This window comes from Equus asinus, chromosome 1, assembly GCF_041296235.1.
Source record: "Equus asinus isolate D_3611 breed Donkey chromosome 1, EquAss-T2T_v2, whole genome shotgun sequence".
In the NCBI taxonomy this organism is placed as follows: Eukaryota; Metazoa; Chordata; class Mammalia; order Perissodactyla; family Equidae; genus Equus; species Equus asinus.
In genome coordinates this window covers 29489901-29515178 of record NC_091790.1, presented here as the reverse complement: position 1 = coordinate 29515178, position 25278 = coordinate 29489901, and the positions used below count along the sequence as shown (strand labels likewise).

Here is a 25278-nt window from a genome sequence, read left to right as displayed (position 1 = left end):
TGCCAGCAACACCCCAGTGATCCCTGATCAGTGGTCTTTAGTAAATCATTTCTCTACTTGCCTGCCTCCCAGTCTTTTGGGTGGCCATCATCTGGTCTTCAAACCATTTAGGAAATTGTTCCTTTCACAGTGAGTGACACACGTACAGTGACCCCCCCCCCCCCCCGTTGCCAGGGTGATAGATAGGCTTTATCTTATGTTCCAGCTCTGATTGGTGGTACAGTGGCTGTCTGGCAGGCTGAACTGAGAAGGTCTTATCCACGCTCAACTGTAAGGACTGCCTTGATTATAGTGATGTCTGCCTTGAGTCCAGGAGGGGACCAGGTGCCCAGCAGGGTGTGTACTTACTGATCCCAGTCTTGACCGTTCACTTGGCATCAAAGACCCTCCACGATCAGCCTCTATCTTTCAGGCCCATCTTTCACTGTCTCCCCAATGTATCCCATGTTCTGGCCACATTTTCAGACAATTCAGGCACAGGAAGAGAGCATTAAGAACCTGTGCTAAAAGATGCTGCCTGAGTGACAGCATAATGATTTTACATGGCAATGAGTCTCATACATTAATTTGCTATCAAAGTCTGTGTTGAGCCCAGATGTTGGGGGAGAAAGTGAAAATGACACCCCAAACAAAACAAAAGTCCCTTTGGTTCATGTGTTTGCTGGCAGCCTGTGTGTGTCAAACTTGGTGAAATGCATGTGCCGTCCTCTGCCAACATTTAAGAAAGCAGCTGTGAGTTCTCATGCTGTGAACTCCACAAGCCACCGAAGCAATTTAGCTGATGCCACTGAGTATCAGTTTATGCTGAGACAGTGAGTGGACTGTTTTCTCCTGGGCGTTTTGCCTTCTGGACGGTTCATGGGAACACGCGTAGAGACTATAGAGGGCATGTAGGGCATTTTAGGAGAACTGGGCGAGTGGCAGTCAACGATTACACATTTATGGGTCCGCTCAGAGTTCTAAGTGCTTTCAACTATTTTTTCGAATTTCTTTTATTCATTTAGTCTTAGCTAGATATGTTTGTTTACAAATATTTGCTTAGCATCTGCTATGCAAAACCCAGGAGAGAATTTCCAATGTCTATTTGGGACATTTTTCTTTGCCTTGCATTTCTTCCTTTATGAATTCCATAAGGACAGAGATTTTGTCTTTTCCATTTGTGAATCCTCAGGTTTGGGCTCGGGGGGGACAGTGACTGGCTCATAAAAGGAGCTCAAAATCGAATTAATGACTTTGTGGTGTGTTAATCTCCAAAAGAGATTTGATCCTTTAAAGCTGGTTTTACATAATTGAAGCAGAGAGCATTCAGAAAGTGAATGGACTTGGAACCTGAGTTCATATGCTGGCTCTGATATTTATTAGCTGTACTGCAACCAGGGAACCTGACCTCTGAGCCTCAATCTTAACCTGTACTGTGGGACGATAGAACTGCCCTTCAAGTTTCTTCTGAGGATTAAAGGATGGACTGTAGGTGAGATTCCTGGCACAGAGTGGTACTCATGGTCATCGTTATAAGTGTCATAAGAGTTAAATGCTTGAGAGTGAGGGCTTTAGAATCAGACTTTGGCTCTAGTCTCAGTTCTCCTATTGTCTTGCTGTGTGATCCGTGTGAGTCATATGGCACTCTCCCTATCCCTCAGTGAGTGATCGATAAATTATTATTATTAACAACAACAAAAGGCAATTATCATTACGGTTGCTATTAATAAATTACTTCGCTAGAAGGACATACAAAATAAAGATGTTCAAATCCATTTAGAGGGAAGAGAAATAAATTTTAGAGGGAATTGGGATGAGAGAATTTCTATAATGAGCACCAAATTTAGCTTTGAGTTTCCTGGCAACCAGGGCAATGAAAAGAAACACAATAGTTTACGTTTTGTTATTATCAGCTATGATTAGTCAACTAGAGCTGTGCTATCCAGTGTGGTAACCAGTAGCCACGTGTGGCGATCGAGTCTTTGAAATGGGGCTTATCCCAATTAAGATGTGCTGTCAGAGTAAAATACACTGGATTTTGAAGACTTAGTATGAAGAATTAAAATATCTCACTAATAAAGTTTTATGTTGATTACATGTTGAAATTACGGTATTTTGGTTACTTGGATTAAATAAAACATATATACTTTTCAGTTACAAAGGTTTGCTCCTGACAAAGGTGCCTAGAGATACGAAAGTGTATTTGTCAGAACTCGGAGCCTGACAGGACCTAGGACTTTGGACCTATAAAGATCATTTATTCTAACAAACTCGTAAATTAAGCTTCTGACTATCTCTTCCCACATCTGTTCCGATTGTTGTGGGTTTTTTTTTTTTACTGTTATTTGTTTTTTTTCATTCAATTTATTTAAACTAAAAAGAAAGGCAGTTCACCCATTTCTCCCGCCTCCCACCCCCTGTATTATTAACATTAACTCTGCCTGTTTCTTTTTACTTTTCTGGTGTGGCTACTAGAAAATTAAAAATTTTATATGAGACTCACATTTGTGACTTGTGTTATATCTCTCTTGGACTACGCTGAACTATTTTTGACTCTCATTATTCTAAGTGGAACTTACATTTTTATATTTTTATATTCAAATAAAATATTCTTATAATTATATAACATCATATAATTACACTATATTATAATATCAACTTATAAATATATAATAAAATATATAGTGAATGTATAAGTATATGATTATATGCAATATGATTAATATAAAATAGTAATATAAATATAAAATAATGTTATATATTAACATACTATTATATACTTTATATTATTTATAAAAGAGGCTTTTGATAACCAAATGAGTAATAGCTTCACCTACAATTTCAAAGAAAATTTGACAAGTATCCTGATGAGGGAAAAATGTAATGATCATCGTAATAGCTACCATTTACTGCATGCTTGCTTATGTACTGGGCACAGTCTTAATTTCTTTATATGTATCAGTCATTTAAAAATTCATAAATGGTGTGATTATTCTTACATTACAACAGAAACTCTTAGTAAGTGGTATAAGATATAAAAATATCTGGCTTCTCTGTCTCTTTTTTTTGTTTTTAGTGAGGAAGATTGACCCTGAGCTAACATCTGTTGCCAATCTTCCTCTTTTTGCTTGAGGAAGATTGTCACTGAGCTAACATCTGTGCTCATCTTCTTCTATTTTTTTTGTATGTGGGTTGGCACCACAGTGTGGCTTGACTAGCAATGTTAATTCCGTGCCCGGGATCTGAACCTGTGAACCCCAGGCTGCTGAAGCAGAGCATGTGAACTTAACCACTACACCACTGGGTGGCCCCTGTCTTCTCTTTTTTCTACCTTTCTTTGGATAACATTCACAGCATTCAGCCAGGTGCTGGGCAGCAAATGATGCTCAATAAAGAGGTATATAAATGAATTAATAAATAAATGGTGCCTTCCCCTGTCTGCCATTCAGACTGGGTATATAGTTCTCTTACATCTGAGTAAGGGCAGGACATTTAAAAGTCTATGAAACTGGGCATAAATTGTCACCTGAAATTGTGTTGCGATTTAAAGTCTGCAGGAAGAACTTGGCAGGAGAATTGAAGAGAGTCTGCTAATAGATTTCCTCAAGCTCATTTGTGCTCGGAGCCTGACTGTGTCAAGGTGAACTGAGTTACAACTAAAGAATTAGCTATTTCCTGTGGGTAAAAAGCATCTCTAAATTTTTTTGAAATGCTTGTGTATTTCAAAGAAACTTATTACAGCTTGTATTGATCGAATCTGAGTACATTAAAAAAACAAATATTTCAAAGAATAAACGGTTTCTACAAGAGGTAACAGTGTCAAAGAGAATAAATGAATCTGATCTCTTATCCTCAGCCTTCTACACCCCACTGAGATCAGGAGAAAGAAACTGTGGAATTTAGAAAAATAAGTTTAAAGTTTAACTGGAAGTCATAAATATGAAGATGTGTCTAGCTCTACATGTGAATTGCAAGAAGGACCAAGAAAATACTGCCTTGTAGGTTGCATAACCTGCAAGGAGAAGAAAACAGAAATCATTTGAAAGAGAGTTAGAGATGTTGACAGGTTTGGAAAATAGGTCTAATGAGCAAACCTGGTAGTTGGTGTTATTTTTCCTGAGGAAAAGAGAGCAAGTTAGTAATGATTGAGAATACACAGACGTTGTCGTCCAGGGCACTAGTATTTGGTCGCATTCCATCTGCACTAAGGCTGGGCAGAATGAATGGTCTTAAGATGGTTCTAAGTGTGGATTTCAGGCTATAGCTAAAAGAATTTCTTCACACTCTGAGATGTAAACCGATGATCTGGCCAGCAGGGGGACAGAGAAGAATCTTTCTTCCAGGAGGTCCTTTAGTAGGCTGATCTGGGCTACCTGTGACAGATGGGGCTGTTCTGGGCTCACTGATGGTGGAGCATCCTATTTAACATAGCTGTTGTCCCCAGCAATCGTGATCTGCCGCAGATATTTAGACAACAGCTCTCTTGACTCGGGATACTTCATCCTTATCTTAGTAATTCTCAAACCACATGAGCGAGAAAGGAGAGGCACAGTTATTTTTTTATAGGATTGAGTGTGAGAAGATGAGATGTGGAGGTTGAGAGACTGGCTCTCGGTTGCATGAGCGGACCCAGAGTCACGAAGAAAACCTGTCCCGTCTGATCCAAGGCTGTTCCTCACGACCATGCAACAATTTGCAGGAATAGCTTTTGAATGTGAAGTTTCCTGAATCACAGCATTTATATTTCAGTTCGAAACTCCTTGTACTTGACTAGTACGAAAGTACCTGTAATGAGGTGGCATTCCAGATGGCTGCAGGGCCACTTTCCAGCTGTAGATGGAGGCACAAGAATGGGCTATGTTGGGTCATGAGGTCTACAGCCCAGAGGACATAGCACTGTCCACGCCCTAATGCAAATCAAGATGCGATTTTTTCTGATCATGGCCACAAGCTTCTGCAGCTTAAAGGCCGCCATGGTTCATTTCGACAAACTGCAATATTTTATCCCAATAAAATATCTCAGCAAAACCACTCTTGCTCAGAATTTAAAAACTGTGAGGAATTGAAGCAGTTACCACTTGGACGTTGGTGGGTTTTAGTAGCTGCGTCTGTGGAAGCTTGGTAGAATTCAGAAATCCATTTCCAGCAGACATAAAGGACGGCTCCTGACAGCTCCATCGACATGACTCGCTGGGATTCACGCATTAGAAGTGACTCTTAGGCACTTTAGATGGGGATAAAAGTTGATTTTTAAAAGTTAAGGAGAGAACATTGTCAACATCAGAGCATAGAACAAATAACAATTTAAGATAAGCATTAGAGACCGGGCTTTGTCATGACTATTTATTGAAGTGTTTCGAGGAGAGTAATAAAGATTTCAAAGATCCGTCTTATCTCTTCCTGCATTGCTCCACCGAATAGCCTAGGAGTAATTGTTCAGGTGCTTCTGTTTATTTATCAGAAATCAGCTCAGAACACACGCAAGGCTGGTTATGATGGGTCTTGATGTGAAAATAGATAACCTACTGACCTCTGCCCTTGGAGCCTCCAGCTCATTGACATTGATTACTTCTGGGTCATTCTCCTCTCTGAGATGCCAGAGAGCTACCATTTGCGCAGGTGTGATGCCTCATGAAGTCAGAGCCCTGTGCTGTGTCACTTGACTGTTGAGTCTTTTCCATGTGCTAGTTGTTGAGGGGAATGCAAAAGAAATGTAAATTGGGGCCAGCCCCAGGGCATAGTGGTTAAGTTCTGTGTGTTCTGCTTCAGTGGCCCGGGTTTGAGGATTCGGATCCCCAGTGCGGACCTACACCACTCATCAGCCATGCTGTGGTGGCGACCCACACACAAAATAGAGGAAGGTGGGCACAGATGTTAGCTCAGGGATAATCTTCCTCAAGGAAAAAAATAATAAAAAAGAGGAAGATTAGCAACAGATGTTAGCTCAAAAAGAAGAAATGTAAATTTTGCCCCCTAAAAGATTGCCCTCCAGCTCAGAGACAAACGCAGCACACCCAAGATAATCAAGTCCAAAGTGAAGACTGTGTATGTACAGGAAGTGGCCAAGTGGAGCCTGGGGCAGAGAGAGATGGGCCACCTGGAGAGGCTGAGGACTTTGTCACGGAGGAGATGAGACCTGGGCCGGATCTAGGGGGATGGGCAGAAAGCAGAGCAGACACTTACCTCCCGACATTGTTATTTACATGTTATGCATGCTTTTCTTATCTCCCACCCAGATTGCACAGTCCCAGGGAACAGCAACCTTTCCCTAGGTAACCAGCACAGAGCCTTGCATACAGCAGGTGAATAATCATCTCCTCTGGAAGAAGGCTATCATGAAAGTGCTCAAAAATAAAGGGGGGAGGTTAATTTGTAATTATTGGCATTGTTAATGTTGAGGATGAGACATCTTTGAAAAGATCTCTTCAAAACCTCTGTGATTCTCCTGCAAACATTTCAACGATTCGAATCAGAATAAAGCCAGAGATTTCTAGTGCTTATCTGAAATTGCTATTTGTTTTATGCTCTGATGTCGACAGTGTTCTTTCTTAAACTCGACATGAGTATTTTGTTAAAATCAACTTTGATCTCAATCTAAAGTGCCTAAGAGCCACTTCTAGGAAGGGGAGGCTCATTTATAAGGAACATCCTAGAGGAACTGCCTGAGGAGGCTTTTAAAAATTTTTTTAATAATTAGGAGATGAGATCATTGCATTTGGATGCTTCCTGGCTGTGGGCAGTGGACTCTGGACACCAGATGTGAGCAGTGCCCCGGGGCGTTGAGATGTGTGCGTGGTGTCCATTTGATGGTCTCCTGTCCCACTTACCTTGCTGGACTTGGAGAATAGAGGAGAGACACGAAGGGACCACCGTTGCGTGGACACCTGTGTTTAGAGGACAAGGGCTATCTTCATACTCACGTGTTACTCCCACTTTTCACTTTCACCAGCTTCTTTTATTTCTTGTCGATAAGCACCTTGGTTTCCGTGTTTTCCAGAGAGGAAATGGGAGCAAGCCCGGAACCAGATGAAGTAACCAGAACACTCTCCCACACACCTGCCCTCGTGTGGCCAAGGTGTTTGGCCGGTTCATAAACACGCCATGGTGATGACCTACTAATAACAGACATGTCACAACCTGGCAGGCAGCAGGGGACATGAAGAAGCCTGGCCTGAGAGGCTCTGACGTGTGCAGGCCTCATGCTCCGGTTCGAGTTTCACGCAGTTCCCGAGCACCCAGCGAAATGGGACCCGGGACTCCGGCTGGGGCATCTGGTCTGAATGAACCACAGCAGAGGCTGCCAACAGAGAGAGACATTTACAGTCTGCAGCCTGCACTTCTCAGCGTCGTCAGATGTGGACAGGCGCTAGAACGCCTCCTGACGTGGCCTGGGCTTCAGGCCCAGGCTGACCTTGTCACTCTGTGCTGCTGCTAGGGAACCACGGCGACTTCGAAATGCATTCTAATCCGCCCTCTCGCTGTGACCATTGGTATGGTACGATGAATCTAAAATTAAGGCTCTCAGCTAGCTGAGAAGAATAACTTCGGGGCCATCCAGAGCAACTGTGGTTTGCACACAGGGTACAGCCTGACGTTTGAAATGCTTCACTTTCGAATCCCCACCCATTCTCCCACCCTTGTCGCCATATCTGAACGCTGTCTGTCCCCCACACCCTGCAGGCACCTCTGCTGTCTGTCCTTCCCTCTCCCTCACTGCCCTCCCACCCTTTCTGCCTGTGACACCAGATTGGTCTCTCAAGGCCCTGTTCAAATGCCACCTCCTGCCTGAAGTTGTCTCTCATCCACTCCTTCCAAGGAGACCCACATATGTTGCTTTATGACAGTCATGTTTGGTAAAATGGACACCTGGATGATTCCAGCTCTGCAGGCAATTGCTTGAAGCCATGTCTTAAATGTGCTTTGCTGCACCAGATGCAGACTGAGAGCAAAGATGCAGAGAAAACCACAGCCCTACCGTGACAACTGGCTCTGCTTCTCACACTGATTTCTAATATAAATATATTATTATATAATATTTATACAATAGGTTTATTGCATATGATATATAAATATTAATTTTATTGCAATACAGACATATGTTATATACGCACAATAAATATACAGTATATTTTACAATATTTATAATATACTTTTTATTTATAAATATACCCTGGGGTATTTGTTTAAAATATGGATGCCCAAGTCCTACTCCACGGGTACTGATTCACGGATTCCTGGATGGGGCCTAGTGATTTGCATTTCCACGTAGAGCTTCTGATGCTGGTGGTCTAAGGATCCTGCTTGGAGAAACACAAGCCTAGGATGTGCTGACCTGTTCCTACGTCCCTCCTCCCTCCTGTTCCCTTCTTATTTAGCCTTCTGTCAGTGTTGGACTCCGTGAGATCTCTGTGTGATGGTTAATTGTATGTGCCAACTTGGCTGGGCTGCAGAGCCCAGATACATTGTCAAGCATTATTCTGGATGTTTCTATGAAGGTGTTTTGGTATGAGATTAACATTAAAATCAGTAGGCCTTGAGTAAAGCTGATTGCCCTCCATAATGTGGGTGGGCCTCGTCTAATCAGTTGACATCTTACATAGAACAAAAGCCTGACCTCCCCTGAGCGAAAGAGAATTGTGCTGGAAGACAGATTTGGATTTCATGTGCAACATCGGCTCTCCCCTGGGTCTCCAGCCTGCCAGCCTATGCTGCAGATTTTGGACTGGTCAGCCTTCATAATCTTGTGAGCCAATTCCTTAAAATAAATTTCTTTATACACATATCTCCTGGGGTCCAGCCCCATGCTGTAGAGGTTAAGTTCAGTGCACATTGTTTCAGAGGCCTTGGTTTGCAGGTTTGGATCCCAGATGGGGACCTACACCGCTCGTTAGCCATGCTGTAGAGACAACCCACATACAAAGTAGAGGAAGATTGACACAGATGTTAGCTCAGGGCTAATCTTCCTCAAGCCAGAAAAAAAAAAAAAAAAGAGGAAGATTGGCGACAGATGCTAGCCCAGGGACAATCTTTTTCAGCAAAAAACCCCCCCAAAAAACCCAAAAAACCCCAGCCGTAATATATATATCTATCTCCTGTTGGCTCCTATTGGCTCTTGTCATGTTGGTGTCCTTCCACTCCACTCTAGGCACTTTTCCTCAGAGGGCCACCACGCGGCTTCCAGATGCTCCTGAGGTGATTTCCTGGAGTGGCTGTGGGTCCTCTCAGCCACCATGTGAAACCCAGGTGTATTAGTTCCCTGGGGCGGTATAACAAAGTATCGCAAAGTGAGTGACTTGAAGCAATTGACATTTATGCTCTCCCAGTTCTGGAGGCTAGAAGTCCAGAGTCAACGTGTCTGCGGGGCCCTGCTCCCTCCAACAACTCTAGACGAAGACTCTTCCTTGCTTCTTTCAGCTTCGGGTATTTGCCAGCAATCCTTGGCTTGTAGATGCATCGCTCCGACCTCGGCCTCTGTTGCCACATGGCCTTCTCCCTGTGACTCTTCACATTGCCTTCCCTCTGTGCATGTCTATCTCTGTGTTCATTCTCCTCTTCTTAAAAGGATGCCACGCAGTGAATTAAGGGCCAACCCTTCTCCTGTATGACTTCATCTGAACTTACATCTTAAATACATCTGCAGAGGGCTCGGGAGCTCCTCGCTGGTCTAGTCCTCGGTTCTCCATGCCTGGTTCCACATTGTGTGCAAAGTATACACTTATTGATTTGAAAGGACCTGAAAATCGGTTAGGAACTGCTGCTTGCAGGCTCAGAGTTCTCAAAAACTCACACCACACTTGGACATCTGAAAGAGAAAGGAAAGGAGGCAAATCCAGACAAGTTCTGTGGACGTTTTGGTGGGGGAAAGGATTGCAATTTTTGGCTAGCAAGAAGAGTGGGATTTCATTTGTTAAAGGTCCCCATTCCTCACCTTGGCTGGATCCTCAGAGGTGAATGGAGAAGTCAGAGCAGGGATGAAGAAATGCGGGCTCTCCTGATTTTTCCTGCCGGCACTTCCAGGAGGAAAAGGAGTCGGGGGCCCTTCACTCTGTGGATTTCTGCTAGCACATCTCTCCCACTCCAGATTCTAACTGTTTTTATGTTGGAAGTCTAACCGCTTCCTTTGCCTTTGGTTGTTTCTTTTGGCTAGGAAAGATTCACCCTGAGCTAACATCTGTTGCCAATCTTCCTCTTTTTTGTTTTCCTCCCTAAAGCCCCGGACATAGTTGTGTATCCTAGTTGTAATTCCTAGTTCTTCTATGTGAGCCGCCACCACAGCATGGCTGCTGACAGCCAAGTGGTGTGGTTCTGCACTCGGGAACCGAACCTGGGTCACCGAACTATAACCACTAGGCCATCAGGGCTGGCTCTCCCTTTATTAATTTTATTCTCACTATTCTAACCATTAAAAAAGAGTAACTTTTATCCTTTGTTTAATGATTCAGAACCGTTGGAGGCTCATTTTAGACCCTTTGTACACAGGAGAATGTCTGAAATAAGGGGTGATTTTTGTCCTGGTCAAGAAATTACAAAAATAGGCAAATCACCTCTCAGAAAAAACCAGGGGGGGTTTTATCCAACTTCCACTACTCAACAGAGAAGCATGAAACTTAAGTGTTGCAAGGGCTGTTTAAAAAGGGTGATAACTAATTACTTTTTGTATGTATCCAATATTTTTTTGCTTTACTAGTAGGTAGAAATAGATGTCATTGCATCATTAGGGGGAAAAAAAATCAATGTGTGCAATGCTCAGTTTAGGTTCTCCTCACTAACAGTGAGGTTTTTATTGCTCTCTGTCCCTGAGTTGACCTTTCTGTGTGTGTGCTGGAAAGAAAATGAATCAACCTCTCTGGTCATGAGCAGATTGGGATGTTTGTACTCTGGACTTTCTGTCTCTGTCGAGCTGGGCGGAGCTGCCAAGGAGCCACGGGCGAGGAGAGGACAGGGATCTGAGTGCGAAGTCCTTGTCTGAGCATTCGCCCTGGAATCGGGGTGGAAAGCTCACCAATACCACGGGGAAGGGAGAAGCTTACTTTAAGTAAAATGCTGCACCATGCTCATAATAACTGTAAAAACTATAGCCTTAGAGTTCTTTTTTTTTTTTTAAAGTAACAAGGATATAACCGTATTTACAGCATAGCTTGGCACAAAAATTCTTTTTGAATCATCTTACAACGAAACCCATAAAACTGACTTTCTGCTAATACGCTGGCCTTGATAAGATACTAAGGTACTACATGATGCCCTTTACACTTATATATATTTATAATATATAATATAATTTATAATAACATTATATATATCATATAACATACTATATATGTATATATGAACATATTATATATAAGTATATATATTTATATATTATATATATATTAGCTTGAGACTTTCTAACAGTGGTAGCACGTGTCAAAATTGGGCCTGAAACTGGTAGGAAGCAACATTAAGAATGTTATGTAGCTCAACCTAAACTGGTTCTTTAGAAAAACTTTTGTCTAGCTCTTGCTTAGGAGTTGCAGTGGTGGACAACAGAAGGTGGCGCCTGTCCTGAAGGAGGACATGCTCCAGCGGAGAAGGCAGAGAAGGAATCTGGGGGCCAGAGGGGGCTGTGAGGGCCTGGGTGGGGGCAAAAAGTCAGTGTACTTCAATTGAATATTTAGTACCAGTTGGGTTGGTTTTCTACACATGATGCCTGATGCAATTAGCTAAATGTAAATTTGTTTGGTTCCTGCTAAAATAGACAGTACCCTCAAGTGGAAATTAAAACAACAAGAAGCCACAGGTCTCTCCAATGCTGCTCTACACTTGCTGAGTGTTTTTGTGGCCTGGGTGTACCTGTCACAGTGGGTTGGAATGCCAGCATCAAAGAATAGATGGTATAGTGCTGTTTAGAGGAGAGGGGTTTTTTTGATTCTATAACATTCAAGACTTCTAACATGCCTTCCTAGAAGGGTTCTGGCTCAGAAAATTGTAAAGGAAAATTAAGAGAACTAGAATTACAGAAAGCAGGGGAACATTTGGCTGAGCTTTCCTCACACAATGGAAATGAATTAGTAAGTCCCTTTACATATATATATATATATATATATATATATATTTTTTTTTTTTTTTTTGGAAGATAAAATCAGTTTATCCTTTTTGAACAATTTTTTTTTTTTTACTGGGAAAGATTGACCCTGAGCTAACATCTGTTGCCAATCTTCCTCTCTCTATCTTTTTTCCCCTCTCCAAAGCCCCAGTACATAGTTGTATATTCTAGTTGTAAGTCCTTCTAGTTCTTCTATGTGAGCCACCTCCACAACATGGCTACTGACAGACGAGTGGTGTGGTTCTGCAACCAGGAAGTGAACCCAGGCTGCTGAAGTGGAGCGTGCAGAACCTTAACCACTAAGACATCAGGGCTGGCTCTTGAATAAATATTTTAAAATTATCATTTGAATGGATGCCAGTTCTTAGCCTTCTGGAGTGCCCTGCCCTAGGGGGAGTCTTCAGCAGGTCAGGGATGGCCTCCTAAGAAACAGGAAAGGTTTGGCTGGGCAGACAGGGTGGTGTGATGGAATAGGAACTCCTTTTGCACAATTCTAGTAGCAGGACAAACTATGGGGCATTTGAAGCACTCAAAAAGGTTCATTATGGACTTTCTTCTGACAGCAATGAGATGTCAATCAAATGAACTAGGTAAGAGAGTGACACGTTTGATGGAGCTTCAGAAAGACGCTTGGGAGTGCACTGTGGGAAAAGATGGGGTTGGGAGTGGACACACCATAGAGGCAGGGTACCAGGAGACTGTTGCGATTATCCAGGTGAGATATGAGCATGGTCTGAGCAGCAAGGATGGAGGAGAGTGAATGGATTTGAGAGGAGGTGGAATTTGACAGGATTATGGACTCATTGGTCAGGGGGCTGCAGGAGGGGTTGTTCAGAGTTCTGACTGGATGAAGGGTGCCACCCAAGTCAGAACACAGCAAGGGGCAGGTTTGAGGCTGGTGTGGGTAAGAAGGAAGTAACTTCAGATCTTGAAACGTGCGATACTGAACTGCTGAAATGAAGTTGCACAGAATAGGAGAACACAAGTAACAAGACAGGCTGACCCAGGACGCCTAACTGACTTGAATGAAGAAAAAAGTCACTGCACTTCAACTAAATATTTAGTACTAGCAGACTGTGGTTTCTGTGTGTGATGCTTTACATGACTAGTTAAATGTAAATTTGTTTGGTTCCTGCTAAAATACACAATACTCTCAAGTGGAAATTAAAATGACAAAAACCACTCATTCTCCCAAATGCTGGTCTATATGTCAAATATCACAGATTTGCAAGCTTGGAGACTTGAGGACAGGCCCCAGGCTGACTGTCCTTGGGAATGATTTGTGAACCATGACTTATTCAAAATATTAAAGTACTTAAAGATGAGTTAGTGAGGAGAAAGTTAAATGATTTGCTCATACAACGATTTGCAAAGAAAATTTGAAATTCAGTAAGTAAGAATCTATTACAATTTTCTTTTGAAATAGTTGTATGGCAAAATCATTTAACTTTAGCCTGACCAATTTAGGTAAAACAGCATTCCCCTCTCCCACCTCTTTCCTGGCTGACTTTTCTCCATAGCAGTTATCACTGGCTGATTAGCTATAGATTCACTTATTTATTTTTCTTTTGTTTTCTCTCTTCCTCTTACCTAAGTAGGATGTTAGCTCCATGAGGAAAAGACTTGGTCTGTTTTGCTAGTTGCTATATGCTCAGCATCTAGGATAGATCATTACACATATACACATTTAAGAAGTATCTGTTTAATGAATGTTGTTAAATACATAAAACAAATGTGATTTCCAAAATCCAGCACTATGAGGCCATTTACATAATACAGACTATCGTGATACAGAAAATGGATTGAAGCAGTTTTTCAACTACAGAGAAATTTCCGTAACGTACTTTGAGCACAACAGAGCTCATTTCACAACTGGCCTGTAAATATAATCATATTTAAATTTTTCTGTCTAGTCAGTTTTCTTACCAACATTTATCCAAAACGTGTATTTTACATATTCAAGCTCAACCGAAGGAGGTTTTACAACCAGTGCATTTGAATGAATAGAAATGTATTTAATTTTAAATGATGCTATTTGGAATCAACCCTGGACTTCACCCCATTGGAAATTCTGTAAATATCTGCAACTTAAAACTGTGAAGCCTCAAGTGCTAAGAGTACACGATGCAGGGGAATTTCAACAGTATTTCTGTAACTCTGAAATACTCCTTAGAACTTTTTTTCCTTCACTGCAGGAGCACTGCAGCCCATTTCTGGAAGATCAGTACACAACCTCGTGATACTGAGCTTAGGCTGGATCACTGGTTTTGATGTGATCAAAAACACTGGTCTGAGTTTGATGTGTCCGTTGAAGATTGCTCTTTCATCAGAGCGCACCCTCGCCCTGCCCCGGGACCCACGGGTCCCCCAAAGCTTCCACGCCCGCGTGTGAGTTGTGAGCGCCTGCGTTACATCCAGCCCTATTTCTGAGGATGGCATCACCTCTGGCGGTGAGCCACTCGCTGAAGTTTACAAAGCACTTCGAAGTCAGGCATCGCCGCCTCCCCGCGGCCGCGCTGCCCTTCCCGGGTCCCCCGTGCACGCCCACCGCCGACCACCTGGGCGCACAGCCCATCGCACGCTCCCCGCCCGCGAAACCCGGCGGCGGCCGCCAGACCTCGGCCCCCGGGGCCAAGCGCCGCTGCTCGGACGTGCCTTCAGCGCCGCCGCCTCGGTTGCCCACGCCGCCGGCCACCCGGGGCCGCTCCCTCCGCCCCGCCCCTCGCCGGTCCGCCCGCCAGCCCGCCCGCCGGCTCGAGCGCCCGCCGCCGCCGCCGCCGCCCTGGGAGGCTTGTCCCTCGCCGCCCGCCGTAGCCCGGCGCTGGCCGGTCGCCGTCTCCAAGATGGCCGCGGCGCGAGCGGCTCCTGCGGCGGGCTAGAGGCGGAGGCGGAGCCGAGTCACTCCCGCACTTCGGGGCTCCGGTGCCCCGCGCCAGGCTGCAGCTTCCTGCCCGCCGCGGCCATGCGGGGCTCCGTGCACGGATGAGAGAAGCCGCCGCCGCCGCCGAGCTGGTGCCCCCGCCCGCCTCCGCCGTCACCCCCGCCGCCGCCATGGAGGAGCCTCCGCCGCCGCCGCCGCTGGAACCCGAGCCCGAACCGGAGTCCGAGCGCTGCCGGTCGGCGAGGTGAGTGGGGCCGCCGCCCGGCGCCCACGGCGGGGCTCGTCCTGGCCCGGGCTCGGTGGGGGGCCGAGGGGGCGTGGGGGCCTCTGCTTCCCGCCAGGTGCTGGGGGCAGCATCCAGCTCCCGGGCCGGGCCGGAGGGCGGGGTGCAGCCCCGGGACCCGGGCGCCGAGGCCGGGGGTGCCGGGGGTCCCGTGCCCGGGCGCCCAGCCTGCTGGCCCTCCCTGCAGCTTCCCTGCTCGCCCGGAGCGTGGGGGGGACTTGGGTCCTGCGGGAGCTGCGACCCCTCTGTCGCCGCGAGCTTCGGAGCGGGGGCCGCGCCGAAATTGCTCCATCGGTGCTAGAGGAAAATGCGCCCTCTTCCTCCGCCCCTGTTCAAGTAAAGAAGTCGACGCTAGGAAAGCAGATACGCACTGTTTCCCCTCCGTTCTCCTCCTGCCCTTCTTTTGCCCCCTGTCCAAGCATGCCTGCTGCCTCTCCTGGAAGAAACTGCCCTTCGTCTCTGCAAACGGGCAGGTTGGTTTCTCTTTCTGAGGGCCCGTACCGGCCCTTCGGTGGGAGCATTGTGCCGATTGTTGCTCACACGTGAACGTAAACTAAAGGATTGATTTGTCTAAAACTTTACGACCGCACGAAGCTCGAAGACGGAACTTTGGTACCCGGAGCATTTGTTGCATTCTGTTCCTTAGAGGTTCTATTGATTAATTTTATGCCATTGTTTTAAAAATTGGGAGATCAAACTCACCATAACTAAGAAAGAATTTCCCTCCTCTTTTATGCTTGTGTTTGTATGTTCAAATGTCCTCTTACCCCGTCCTTTGCATCCCACAGTAAACTTGCGAACTGCTGCCCCCTGTCCCCTCCAAGGAAAATACTTGCACAGCTCCTCCTGTATCTTGCTGTCTTGCTCTGTTGTTCCAGGAATAAGGCAGTTAAGCGTCCTCTTTCTTTTTTCTGCTTAAAGAAATTTTAAACAAAGTCTGTAGCTGTCGTTGAAACTGAACACAGGAACCGCGTTCTTGCTTGGCATAACCCAGTCGGTCCCAACAGTTTTATTTTATGCTTATAAGCTGTGAAGAAAGTCGTTCTTCATTTTCCTTAATTCTCAGGTAGTTCTGAGATACTCCTGTGAGCTTTTAAGGAACAACTTCTCTAAATAATGGTACATGGTGTAATGAAATTCGTTTTGTTTTGAATACATCTAACATTTTTAGAAGTTTTGTCAGAAAATTTATTGTGTTAATTTGTTAGTCGATTCAGTCGTGGAGCATTTTGACTCCTTTAAGTTGTTCTTTAAAATGTAATAGTGAATGCTTCCTAAATGCTTATGTACCATTTTCTTGAATCCTTATAACAACCCTATGAGGTAGGTCCTGTTATTATCTCTCTTTTACAGATGAGGAAACTGAGGCATGGAGGTTAAGGATCTTGTCCAGGGTTTCACAGGTGGTAGTGAAGTCAGGTCTGGCTGCACATTCCATGCTCTTAACCACCAGGAAGAAGCGGTGTGCTTTCATTATCCACATCGGCAGATCAGAAGTTATAATTCTGTATAACCTATACTTTGGGAAAAAATGGATGTGAACATTCTTAGGTAAAGGTAAAAAGGACAGGGGAAAGTCAAAATGTGCCATAAAAATGACTGTTTCTCCAGTGATAAAAAGAAACCTTGATTTTTCAACCAGGTTTATTTCTGATTTGTTATAGTAAAAATAGGTCAGGATAATGGGCTTCATCCAACTATAAGTGAACAGCAGTGTACAGAACAAGAAGATCTTAGAAATATTTTTCTTAGCAACATTGCAGTTAATTTTACAATGGCAAATTTCTAAAACAGATTACTCAACAGGGCGCTTCTTTTCTCTTTCATACACCCTCATTGTCACCACCACCTCTTCAATATGCAGAGCTGACCTCTGGCAAACTTACTGTAGATCATTAGTAAAAGATGCTTCAGGAGTTCTGCGATTTGTTTACTTAATTCCTTTTGTTTGTGTTTTTAACCGTTTTAAAAAAGCTCAGCATGCATGTTCAAAATGTGGTGGATGCCACATTTTTACACATTGGAGATCAATAATACGGTGATCTGTGCTACCAGGTTAACCGGTTTGGGGACAGACCTGAATAAAGCTCTGTCTGCCATCTTTGTTCAGATTCTTGATGTCAGTGTGTCATTGATGAGGAAGACTGTTCCAGTGCACAGGTCTTTTGTAGAATGCAGGCCTGCACATGTTGGCCAGTGCACCACTGCGGGAGGTGCCAGCCCCGCGCATCTGCTCCGTGTGTGCTGACGGGAGAGTTATGCAATGACCAAGGGACACAAAACAGGTCGAGAGGTGATAGTGCTCTGTGATAGTTTTGCTGCTTATTGTCACTTGTGGGTACTTCTTGTCCTTATTTTTGATGAAGAACTCATGATAACCATAGTAGTTGTTATTGCTAGTGGTTGAACCTAGAAGTAAACATTCCTTATAATTTCTTTTTCAAGCTTGGGGTCAGTTGTAGGAGGATCCTGAGATTAAAAGGAAAGCTATTTACACTAATTTGGAACAATTTGCTTTCATGATTTCTTGACTCTGAATTTAAAAAAACATAGAACTTGGGTATTAAGGCTGATATAAGACTGTTCCTATCTACAAACCTTTCATTTAGAATTATTTATGTTAAAAATAACCTCATTGTTCTCACTTATTGACCTTGTAAAGTTCATGTTACATGAATTTAGGAATAACTTGTTTTCTTTACCAATGACCTTATCTATTATTTGCTTGATATGGTTCTTCCAAGTTCATTTGAAAAAATGGGTTTCACTACTAAAAAAGTACTTGCATATCCTATCACTCCTAGGTGATTTGATCTCTCTCTCAAGTTGAATGTTTCCTTTGACCCTGCATGTTTCAGTCTTGACATTGGATGTCACCTATTCTCCCTAGCGAAATCCACCTTACGGTGCTGGTGCCGCTGCGGACTGTCGGACTGTCGTGGCTGCTTCAGTGCTGGGCGTGGCTTGAGACCATTACAGCAGTAGATACCGTGGGTCGGGGTGGCTTTCGGCAGAGAAGCAGTGACCACACAGCAGTAACAAAGGGCTCCAGTGATGGCAGAAGCTCCCTCATGCCCTGAAATGGGGACAGCTGGTCTCTCAAGAAGGACTTTGTGGTTCCCTTTAATTGTCATGTCGTTAGAAGTTGCTTCTACTTCCTTCACGTGTGTTCTCTTGGTTTCTTGTAAATCTTGTTCTGAGCTCTACTGAAATATGGGGATATAAGATCTTGACTGCTTACAGGATGTTTTTGCCTTGATAACTTCCTGTTACTTAATAATTCCTCATTCCTCAGTGATTATCTTTTTTACTCATAGAGTTCTGTTGTCTTAGCCTTCTCATTTGACCAGGTGGTATGTATCCTTTTTTTTTGTCAGGAAGATTGGCCATGAGCTAACATCTGTTGCCATTCTTCCTCTGTTTTGCTTGAGGAAGATTGTCGCTGAGCTAAGATCTGTGCCAACCTTCCTCTATTTTATGTGGGATGCCACCACAGTGTGGCTTGATGAGTGGTGCTAGGTCCACGTCTGGGATCCAAACCTGCAAACTCTGGGCTTGCTGAAGCAGAGGGCACGAACTTAACCACTGTGGCGCTGGGTCAGCCCCAGTATGTATCCTTTAGTTTATATCATTGTGAAATTTCAGTGGTACATTATTTCTTGTCTGTCACAACATGGTTGCTCCCCTTCACCCCCTCTGTGCACCCCTCACCCCCCTTCCCCTGGTAACCACTGAACTGTTTTCTTTGTCCATGTGCTTGTTTATATTCCACATATGAGTGAAATCATCTGATGTTGGTCTTTCTCAGTCTGGCTTATTTTGTTAAGCATAATTCCGTGCAGGTCCATCCATGTTGTTGCAAATGGGATGAATTTGTCTTTTTTTCTGGCTGAGTAGTATTCCATTGTATATATGTATACCACATCTTCTTTATCCAGTCATCAGTTGATGGGCACTTGGGTTGCTTCCACGTCTTGGCTATTGTGAATAGTGCTGCAATGAACATAGGGGTGCATATGTTACTTTGGACTGATTGTTGATTTCAAGTTGTTTGGGTGGACACCCACTTGTGGGATAGCTGGGTCATATGGTAGTTTTTTTTTTTCTTTTAAAGATTTTATTTTTTCCCTTTTTCTCCCCAAAGCCCCCCGGTACATAGTTGTGTATTCTTCGTTGTGGGTTCTTCTAGTTGTGGCATGTGGGATGCTGCCTCAGCGTGGTCTGATGAGCAGTGCCATGTCCGCACCCAGGATTCGAACTAACGAAACACTGGGCCGCCTGCTGCGGAGTGTGCGAACTTAACCACTCGGCCACGGGGCCAGCCCCCACATATGGTAGTTTTATATTAGTTTTTTGGGGAATCTCCATACTGTTTTCCATAGTGGCTGCACCAGTTTGCACTCCCACCAGCAGTGTGTGAGGGTTCCCTTCTCTCCACACCCTCTCCAACATTTGTTATTTTTAGTCTTAGTGATTATAGCCATTTTAACAAGCGTAAGGTGGTGTCTTAGTGTAGTTTTGATTTGCGTTTCCCTGATGATTAGTGATGTTGAGCATCTTTTCATGTGTGTATTGGCCATCTGTATTTCTTCTTTGCAAAAATGTCTGTTCATATCCTCTGCCCATTTTTTGATCCGGCTGTTTGTTTTTTTGTCGTTCAGTTGTATCCTTTTTAAAGACGCTTTCATGTTGCCAATCAGTAGGCCGTTGGAAATTGTTTCTTTAAAGAGAAAAGAGAAGAGCTGTCAGAAAAGGGATTTGGCCTATGGCTGCTGTGGATCTTTCTGAGCTAGCATTCCCTTGGCAGGGTAAAGTAGAGAAGGTCCAGGTCCTGTGCTTCGGCTCCTTGTCAGCTTTGTCCACACCTGGTGGGTTGGTGTCTTTCCTTACTGATAGAAAGCCAAAGTGTCCTTAAGGGATTGATTGGTAAGCATGACATCAGCAAGGGAAATTAGTTGCGTGATCCTAGTGACTAAAGTTAACAGACCAGAGAGGCTGGCTTACATCCTTCGCAGGCGTCCCCCTGCTCCTCGTATGAGAGGCATGTGACAGAATCTTACTCTGGTTTTCATTTCCCGAGACTTCACACAGGCTGCTTTTTTCCTCTTGTCACTGACTTCCCTCAAATGGTTGGGTTATAGTGTGTGTGTTTTTAATCTTCAGTCTTACTTTAATTAAATTGTGACAAACCTTGCTTTTCCTGCTTTACTTGGAGGTATATTGTATCCTTGTCCCTAAAGACATTTGTTTAAATAACCCTCAGGTGTAGATTTTAACAAATGGCGAGTCTCAGAGGATGGCGTAAGTGTCTCCACCTTCCCCATAATCCACCCCCTGCTGCCGCCCCCCACAAAGAAGCCTTTGGCATAATTTCTGAGAAAGGTGTGGCACAGATGGCAGCGGTTGGTGCTTTCATAAATGCCTTTTGACTCTTGTGAGTATTGTGTTCAAAAAAGATCATGATGGTATGTGGTTTGTCTGGATTTAGTTATAAAATTAAATTTAAGAACTTTCGAACCACATCAGAATTCTGTGCAGCTATTAAAAACCATGTTTCTAAGAAATAGTCAGTGACATGGGAAAATACTTTGTGTAAATCCTTCTAGAGAAGTCCTTACAGATGAGTGGGACCTGAGTATCTATTTTTAAAAAGATTGTCGAGTACTTCTGATGTGTATATACCTAGCACTGTGTTCGGTGAGAAAAGCGGATTGTAACACTGTGGTTGCGGAAGATGTTAGTCAGAATTTGAGACAGCTGCTCAGCTCATCTCTCTCCACCGGCTGTGTCTGTGCTGCCTCCATCTTCCCTCCCCTCCATTCTCACCTCTCTCAACTCTAGCTTCAAGGTTCGCATTGCAGCTGCCCTCTGCTTACACACTCCTGGCTATAAGGGTGCACACTTGACCCAAGCCGGGCCATTAGGGTTCTTTCCTGGGGTTTTTCAAATTGAAGCTGGGGGAGAGAAATGCTGTTTAATAATCAAAATGTTTACTGTGGAGTCCTGGGCCTAGAGCCAGCTCCCTGAAGCTGTGGTCACAGTCTCGGAGAGAAGTGGTTTGGTCTCAGGCAATGACATTAACCCCCAGAGAAGAGCAGAGAGACCAAAAGAGGTCTTTGGCCAGTTTCCTTTTATGCTAGGTTCACCCCCATTTTTCTCTTGATTTGATATGTGAGTTAATAAATTCTCTACTTTTGCTTAGACTATTAATAATTTGAGTTGAGTGTCTTAAAAATCCTAAGTAGTATTCAGTATGATCCCATTTAAGAAAAAGTGTATATGTGCATAGAAAAAAGATTAAAAGGATACATACTAATTTTTTCCTAAAATTTTTTGATGAACATGTTACATTTATTTTTTTAATAATAAAAAGCTAGTTGTGTAATCCAAATTCTTGTATATTTATAATTATGTTTCCTTTCTTTGAATTGTTACTAAAATTGAAATGGATAAGATTATGTATGTTGTATGAAGAGAATGTTGTTGCCAAATTTTAAATTAACTTAAGTTTTCCTTTTTAAAATTTATTTTTACTATTGATGAGCTATCTGAACTGACTGTCGAGATGGTTCTCTTTAATTTTTTAGTTCTTCTTGGGAAACAGAATTTGTACATTAGAAACAACTGCAATAACAAAATAAACAAAAGCCTTGCTTTATGGTGGCCTTTTATATTTATAGAATATTATTTAGAATCTGTAACTGTATTCTCAACATGTATGTTGTGTTAAATGCTTTCCCCCTTTTTGAGAGGCATATTTGAAACCACTATTTTAAAAGGAACATTATTCCTCTGGAAAGTAGGTGTGGTAGGTACATTCTTCTGTTTCCCACAGACTCACACTCACACTCCTGTAATGCAGTGCAATTTGCCTTTAGATGTTTACTCACTAGCTGCATAGGCAAAATGAAATTTTGTTTTAGAGCTATAAGAACATCATTTGTGATATTTTGCAGACATCAGTAGAAGTATTAGTCTCGTGGGTCAGGATGCCAAATGTTTATAAAGTGGCAGGGAAAGCTGTTAAGAATATATTAGGCATTCTATCAAAAGTGTTTCATAAGTGGGTTTCATTTGAGCGTAATTTCAGAAGAACTAGACCTTCTGTGAGCAAAGTGCGTATTAAGCTTTGAAGCTGATCAGATTTGATGTTTTCAGTGGAGCTTTTTTTTTTGCATGTGAGCAGGCCATTTGAGGATACTGCTGAGCTGTCGAATGTTCTGAATAGGGCTTGTTAGAGGACAGCCCGTTTGGAGATGTAAAATTAAGAGAGATTGTCAACCTTTTTAGTCTTTCAGTGGAAGCGTTTTGTAAGAAAATTTAATACATGCTTTATTTTTATTGTACCATTAAAAATCCTAAAGTCTTTTTAAGTAGGAACATAAATGTATAAGGACATAAATTTTTTATGTAGGAACATTAAAAAAAAACTCTCACATATAATTTGGTTTTCTTACAAAATTTTGAGAGTTAGTTTCTTGAGTGTATAAGTATTTAGTTCTTCAAATAAGGAATTAAGCACTTACGAATGAAATCTTATGGATAGTAGGACTCTTAATTCATTTAGTCCAATTTCCTAGCCATTGCTTATAGACTTAGGAGAGTTTAGAGCTGGAAGGGAAGTTAGAGATCATCTGGATCGTGTTCTTTATTTTAGAGATGAGAAAACCAACCTAGAGAGGCTGCGGCTTCCCCAAGGTCAGAGCTGAGAACCCAGGCCTCGCTTATGGCCCACTGCTCCCCTTGTTAGGGTCCAGAGCTGAAGATGCTCTGCAGTCACCTGAGCGTGCAGCCCAGTGTCAGCTCAGCCCACACACCCAGTCACTCAGCAGCTGAGGGATACTGTATTTTCTGGATTAATCAGAACTTTTGCAGGAGAGAGCAGTGATGAAAGATTCATTTTCAGGAAAAAAAAATGCAGAAAACCCCTGAAATCTCCCCCCAATTCATTGTATATAACTTTTTTTTGCCATGAAACTTTTATTTCAAGTTCACAGGAACCAATGCTCAAACCTTTTTAGATATCTTGTTATTCTTTTCTGTGTTCAGTCTCTAGACTAAGCAGACAGTAGACGGTAATTTCTTTTCGGTGGTGGTAATGTTGAAACTCTGGCAGTAAGAAATACATTTTACGACAGTATGTGTGTGCTCCATAACTGAAATAAAATTTACGAAACAATATTTGACCTTGTGAAATTTGATGCACTCTGATAATTCTTGTTCTCTTCTGTTCTATGAAAAAATTGTTCCTCATCACCCATTAAATTGACGTTGTTACTCACAAATGGGTTGTGACTGTCAGTTTGAAAAACATAGCTCTACCAAAAATAAGAAAAGATGCTGCCGTATTCTGTCCCTTGTCCCTGGAGACTGAGTCAGGAGAACAGGCACAGTACTTACCCACTCAATGATCAAAAGGAGTTTTGAAGAAGCTAGGCGAGGTTAGGATCCTAGTATTTCTTCCTTGAAAACAGCATTCTTTCCCAAAGGCAAGGCTAAGAATGCATCTTTCTCCTTCTCTTTCAAGGTTGCTCTCTTGGTTGCTTATCCTTAAACACAAGAATTGTAAAGATGAGTTTAAAGTTTAGGATTAATTTTAGAGTAAAATTGGGGTTGCAATATATGAGTACCTTAGGTAATTTGTTCATTTCCCCCAAAACACTGATCTGTATTTAATTTTTTTCAAATAGAGCAATCCTGAAGAAAAAAAAGGAACCCATTTTCTTGTGTGTGTGTGTGTGTGTGTGTGTCTGTGTGTGTGTCTGTGTCTACGGCAGTTTTCACTGCAGGGAGACGTATTTTTAAGAAAAAGGTGACCTGGAGTGTTGTCCCTTGCCCTTCCTTCAGCCTGATAATTCTTTCTCCTCTTCCGGCTCTTCTCTCAGGCAGTGCTTACTTTGGGTCAAGCTTCCCTTGACCTCTCCCCTCGCGCCCTTCCTCCTAGACTAAATTAGGTCCTTCTGTTAAAACTCCTCACAGTCCCTCTAGTTTTCCACCATAGAGCGTGTCACCATTTGTCATTATATATTTGTAGGAGTGTTTGTTTACTGTCTCTTGCCTTTGGTAGACATTAAACTCCATGAGGGCAGGGACATTGTTTGGCTTACTGTTATATGCGAGTCCCTGGCCCAGTGTCTGACAGTTGGTAGGCTCTCTCCATCTCTCCACCAGGCCAGTTAGGTGAACGAGGCAGGGAGCGTAGTGGTTAGAGCATAGGTTTTGGTGTTAGGCTTTGAATCTTACCTTTTGATTGATAGCTGTATGATTTTGGGAAAGTTATTTAACCTCTCTCAGACTCAGTTTCCTGATGTGAGAAACAGGAATAATAATAGCACGTACTTCTTAGGTTGTTAAGATTAACTGAAATAACCTTTTATATAAAGTGCTCGGGAAGTATTAGCTGTCATTATTACATTTCTCTTCCTTCCTTTTTGGTTTAACATGAGAAATGGAGAAGTCCCTCGTAATTAATTTTCTTAAAAAGCCATCAGCTATGCTTTGAGGCTAGATACTCTTGAAAATAGCTGCAATAGTCTGTGTTATTCAGGAAACACTATGTCTGCGGAAGTCATAGAAGGGAGAAACAAGTTTTTGGGGCATGGCTTTTCCAAAATCCCTCTTTACTTCAGTTGTGATTTATTTTGCATGTTATTCCTAAAGGTGTTGAAATTTGACCCCTTGGAGGGTCATAAATCATGCTACTAACATCAGAAGTGTAACCCTACTAATTGAATGACTTGTTTAGGTCATAGGCACAGCTCAGGCTTTTTCTTTGGAAGTTCTTTTTAGCTGTTTATTTAACTTGACATGTCTCTACAACTTAGATTAATACTATTTTCATTTTTTAAAATGTTTTACACTGTATTTAAGAATATTTTCCAGATTGATCTAGCTGCTGCCTCAGAAAAGCAAATGAAATTGTTCGATTAATAAAACTAATCAGTTAGAAATCTCTGATTATAAAAGCAGTGCATGTCTATTGTGGAAAAATATGAAAAATATGAAAAGTATAAAGAAGAAAATAACTAATTATAATCTTACCATCTAAAA

The 25278-nt window shown here is 42.9% G+C and overlaps 1 protein-coding gene across 5 annotated transcripts in view; it reads left to right on the top strand.

The window, feature by feature from the left end:
• Positions 1–25278, top strand: part of MAP3K4 (mitogen-activated protein kinase kinase kinase 4) — a 138449-nt gene that overhangs the window by 20505 nt on the left and 92666 nt on the right. For 4 of the 5 annotated variants that reach the window (XM_044761024.2, XM_014858365.3, XM_014858367.3 and 1 more), the window contains exon 1: positions 14884–15189. The exons of the other annotated variant lie outside the window; for it this stretch is intronic. In XM_044761024.2, the coding sequence (XP_044616959.2) occupies positions 15047–15189 (143 nt within the window). In that variant the 5' untranslated portion in view covers positions 14884–15046. Of the gene's footprint in view, positions 1–14883; positions 15190–25278 lie in introns of those variants that run through there. 5 annotated transcript variants of the gene reach the window in all.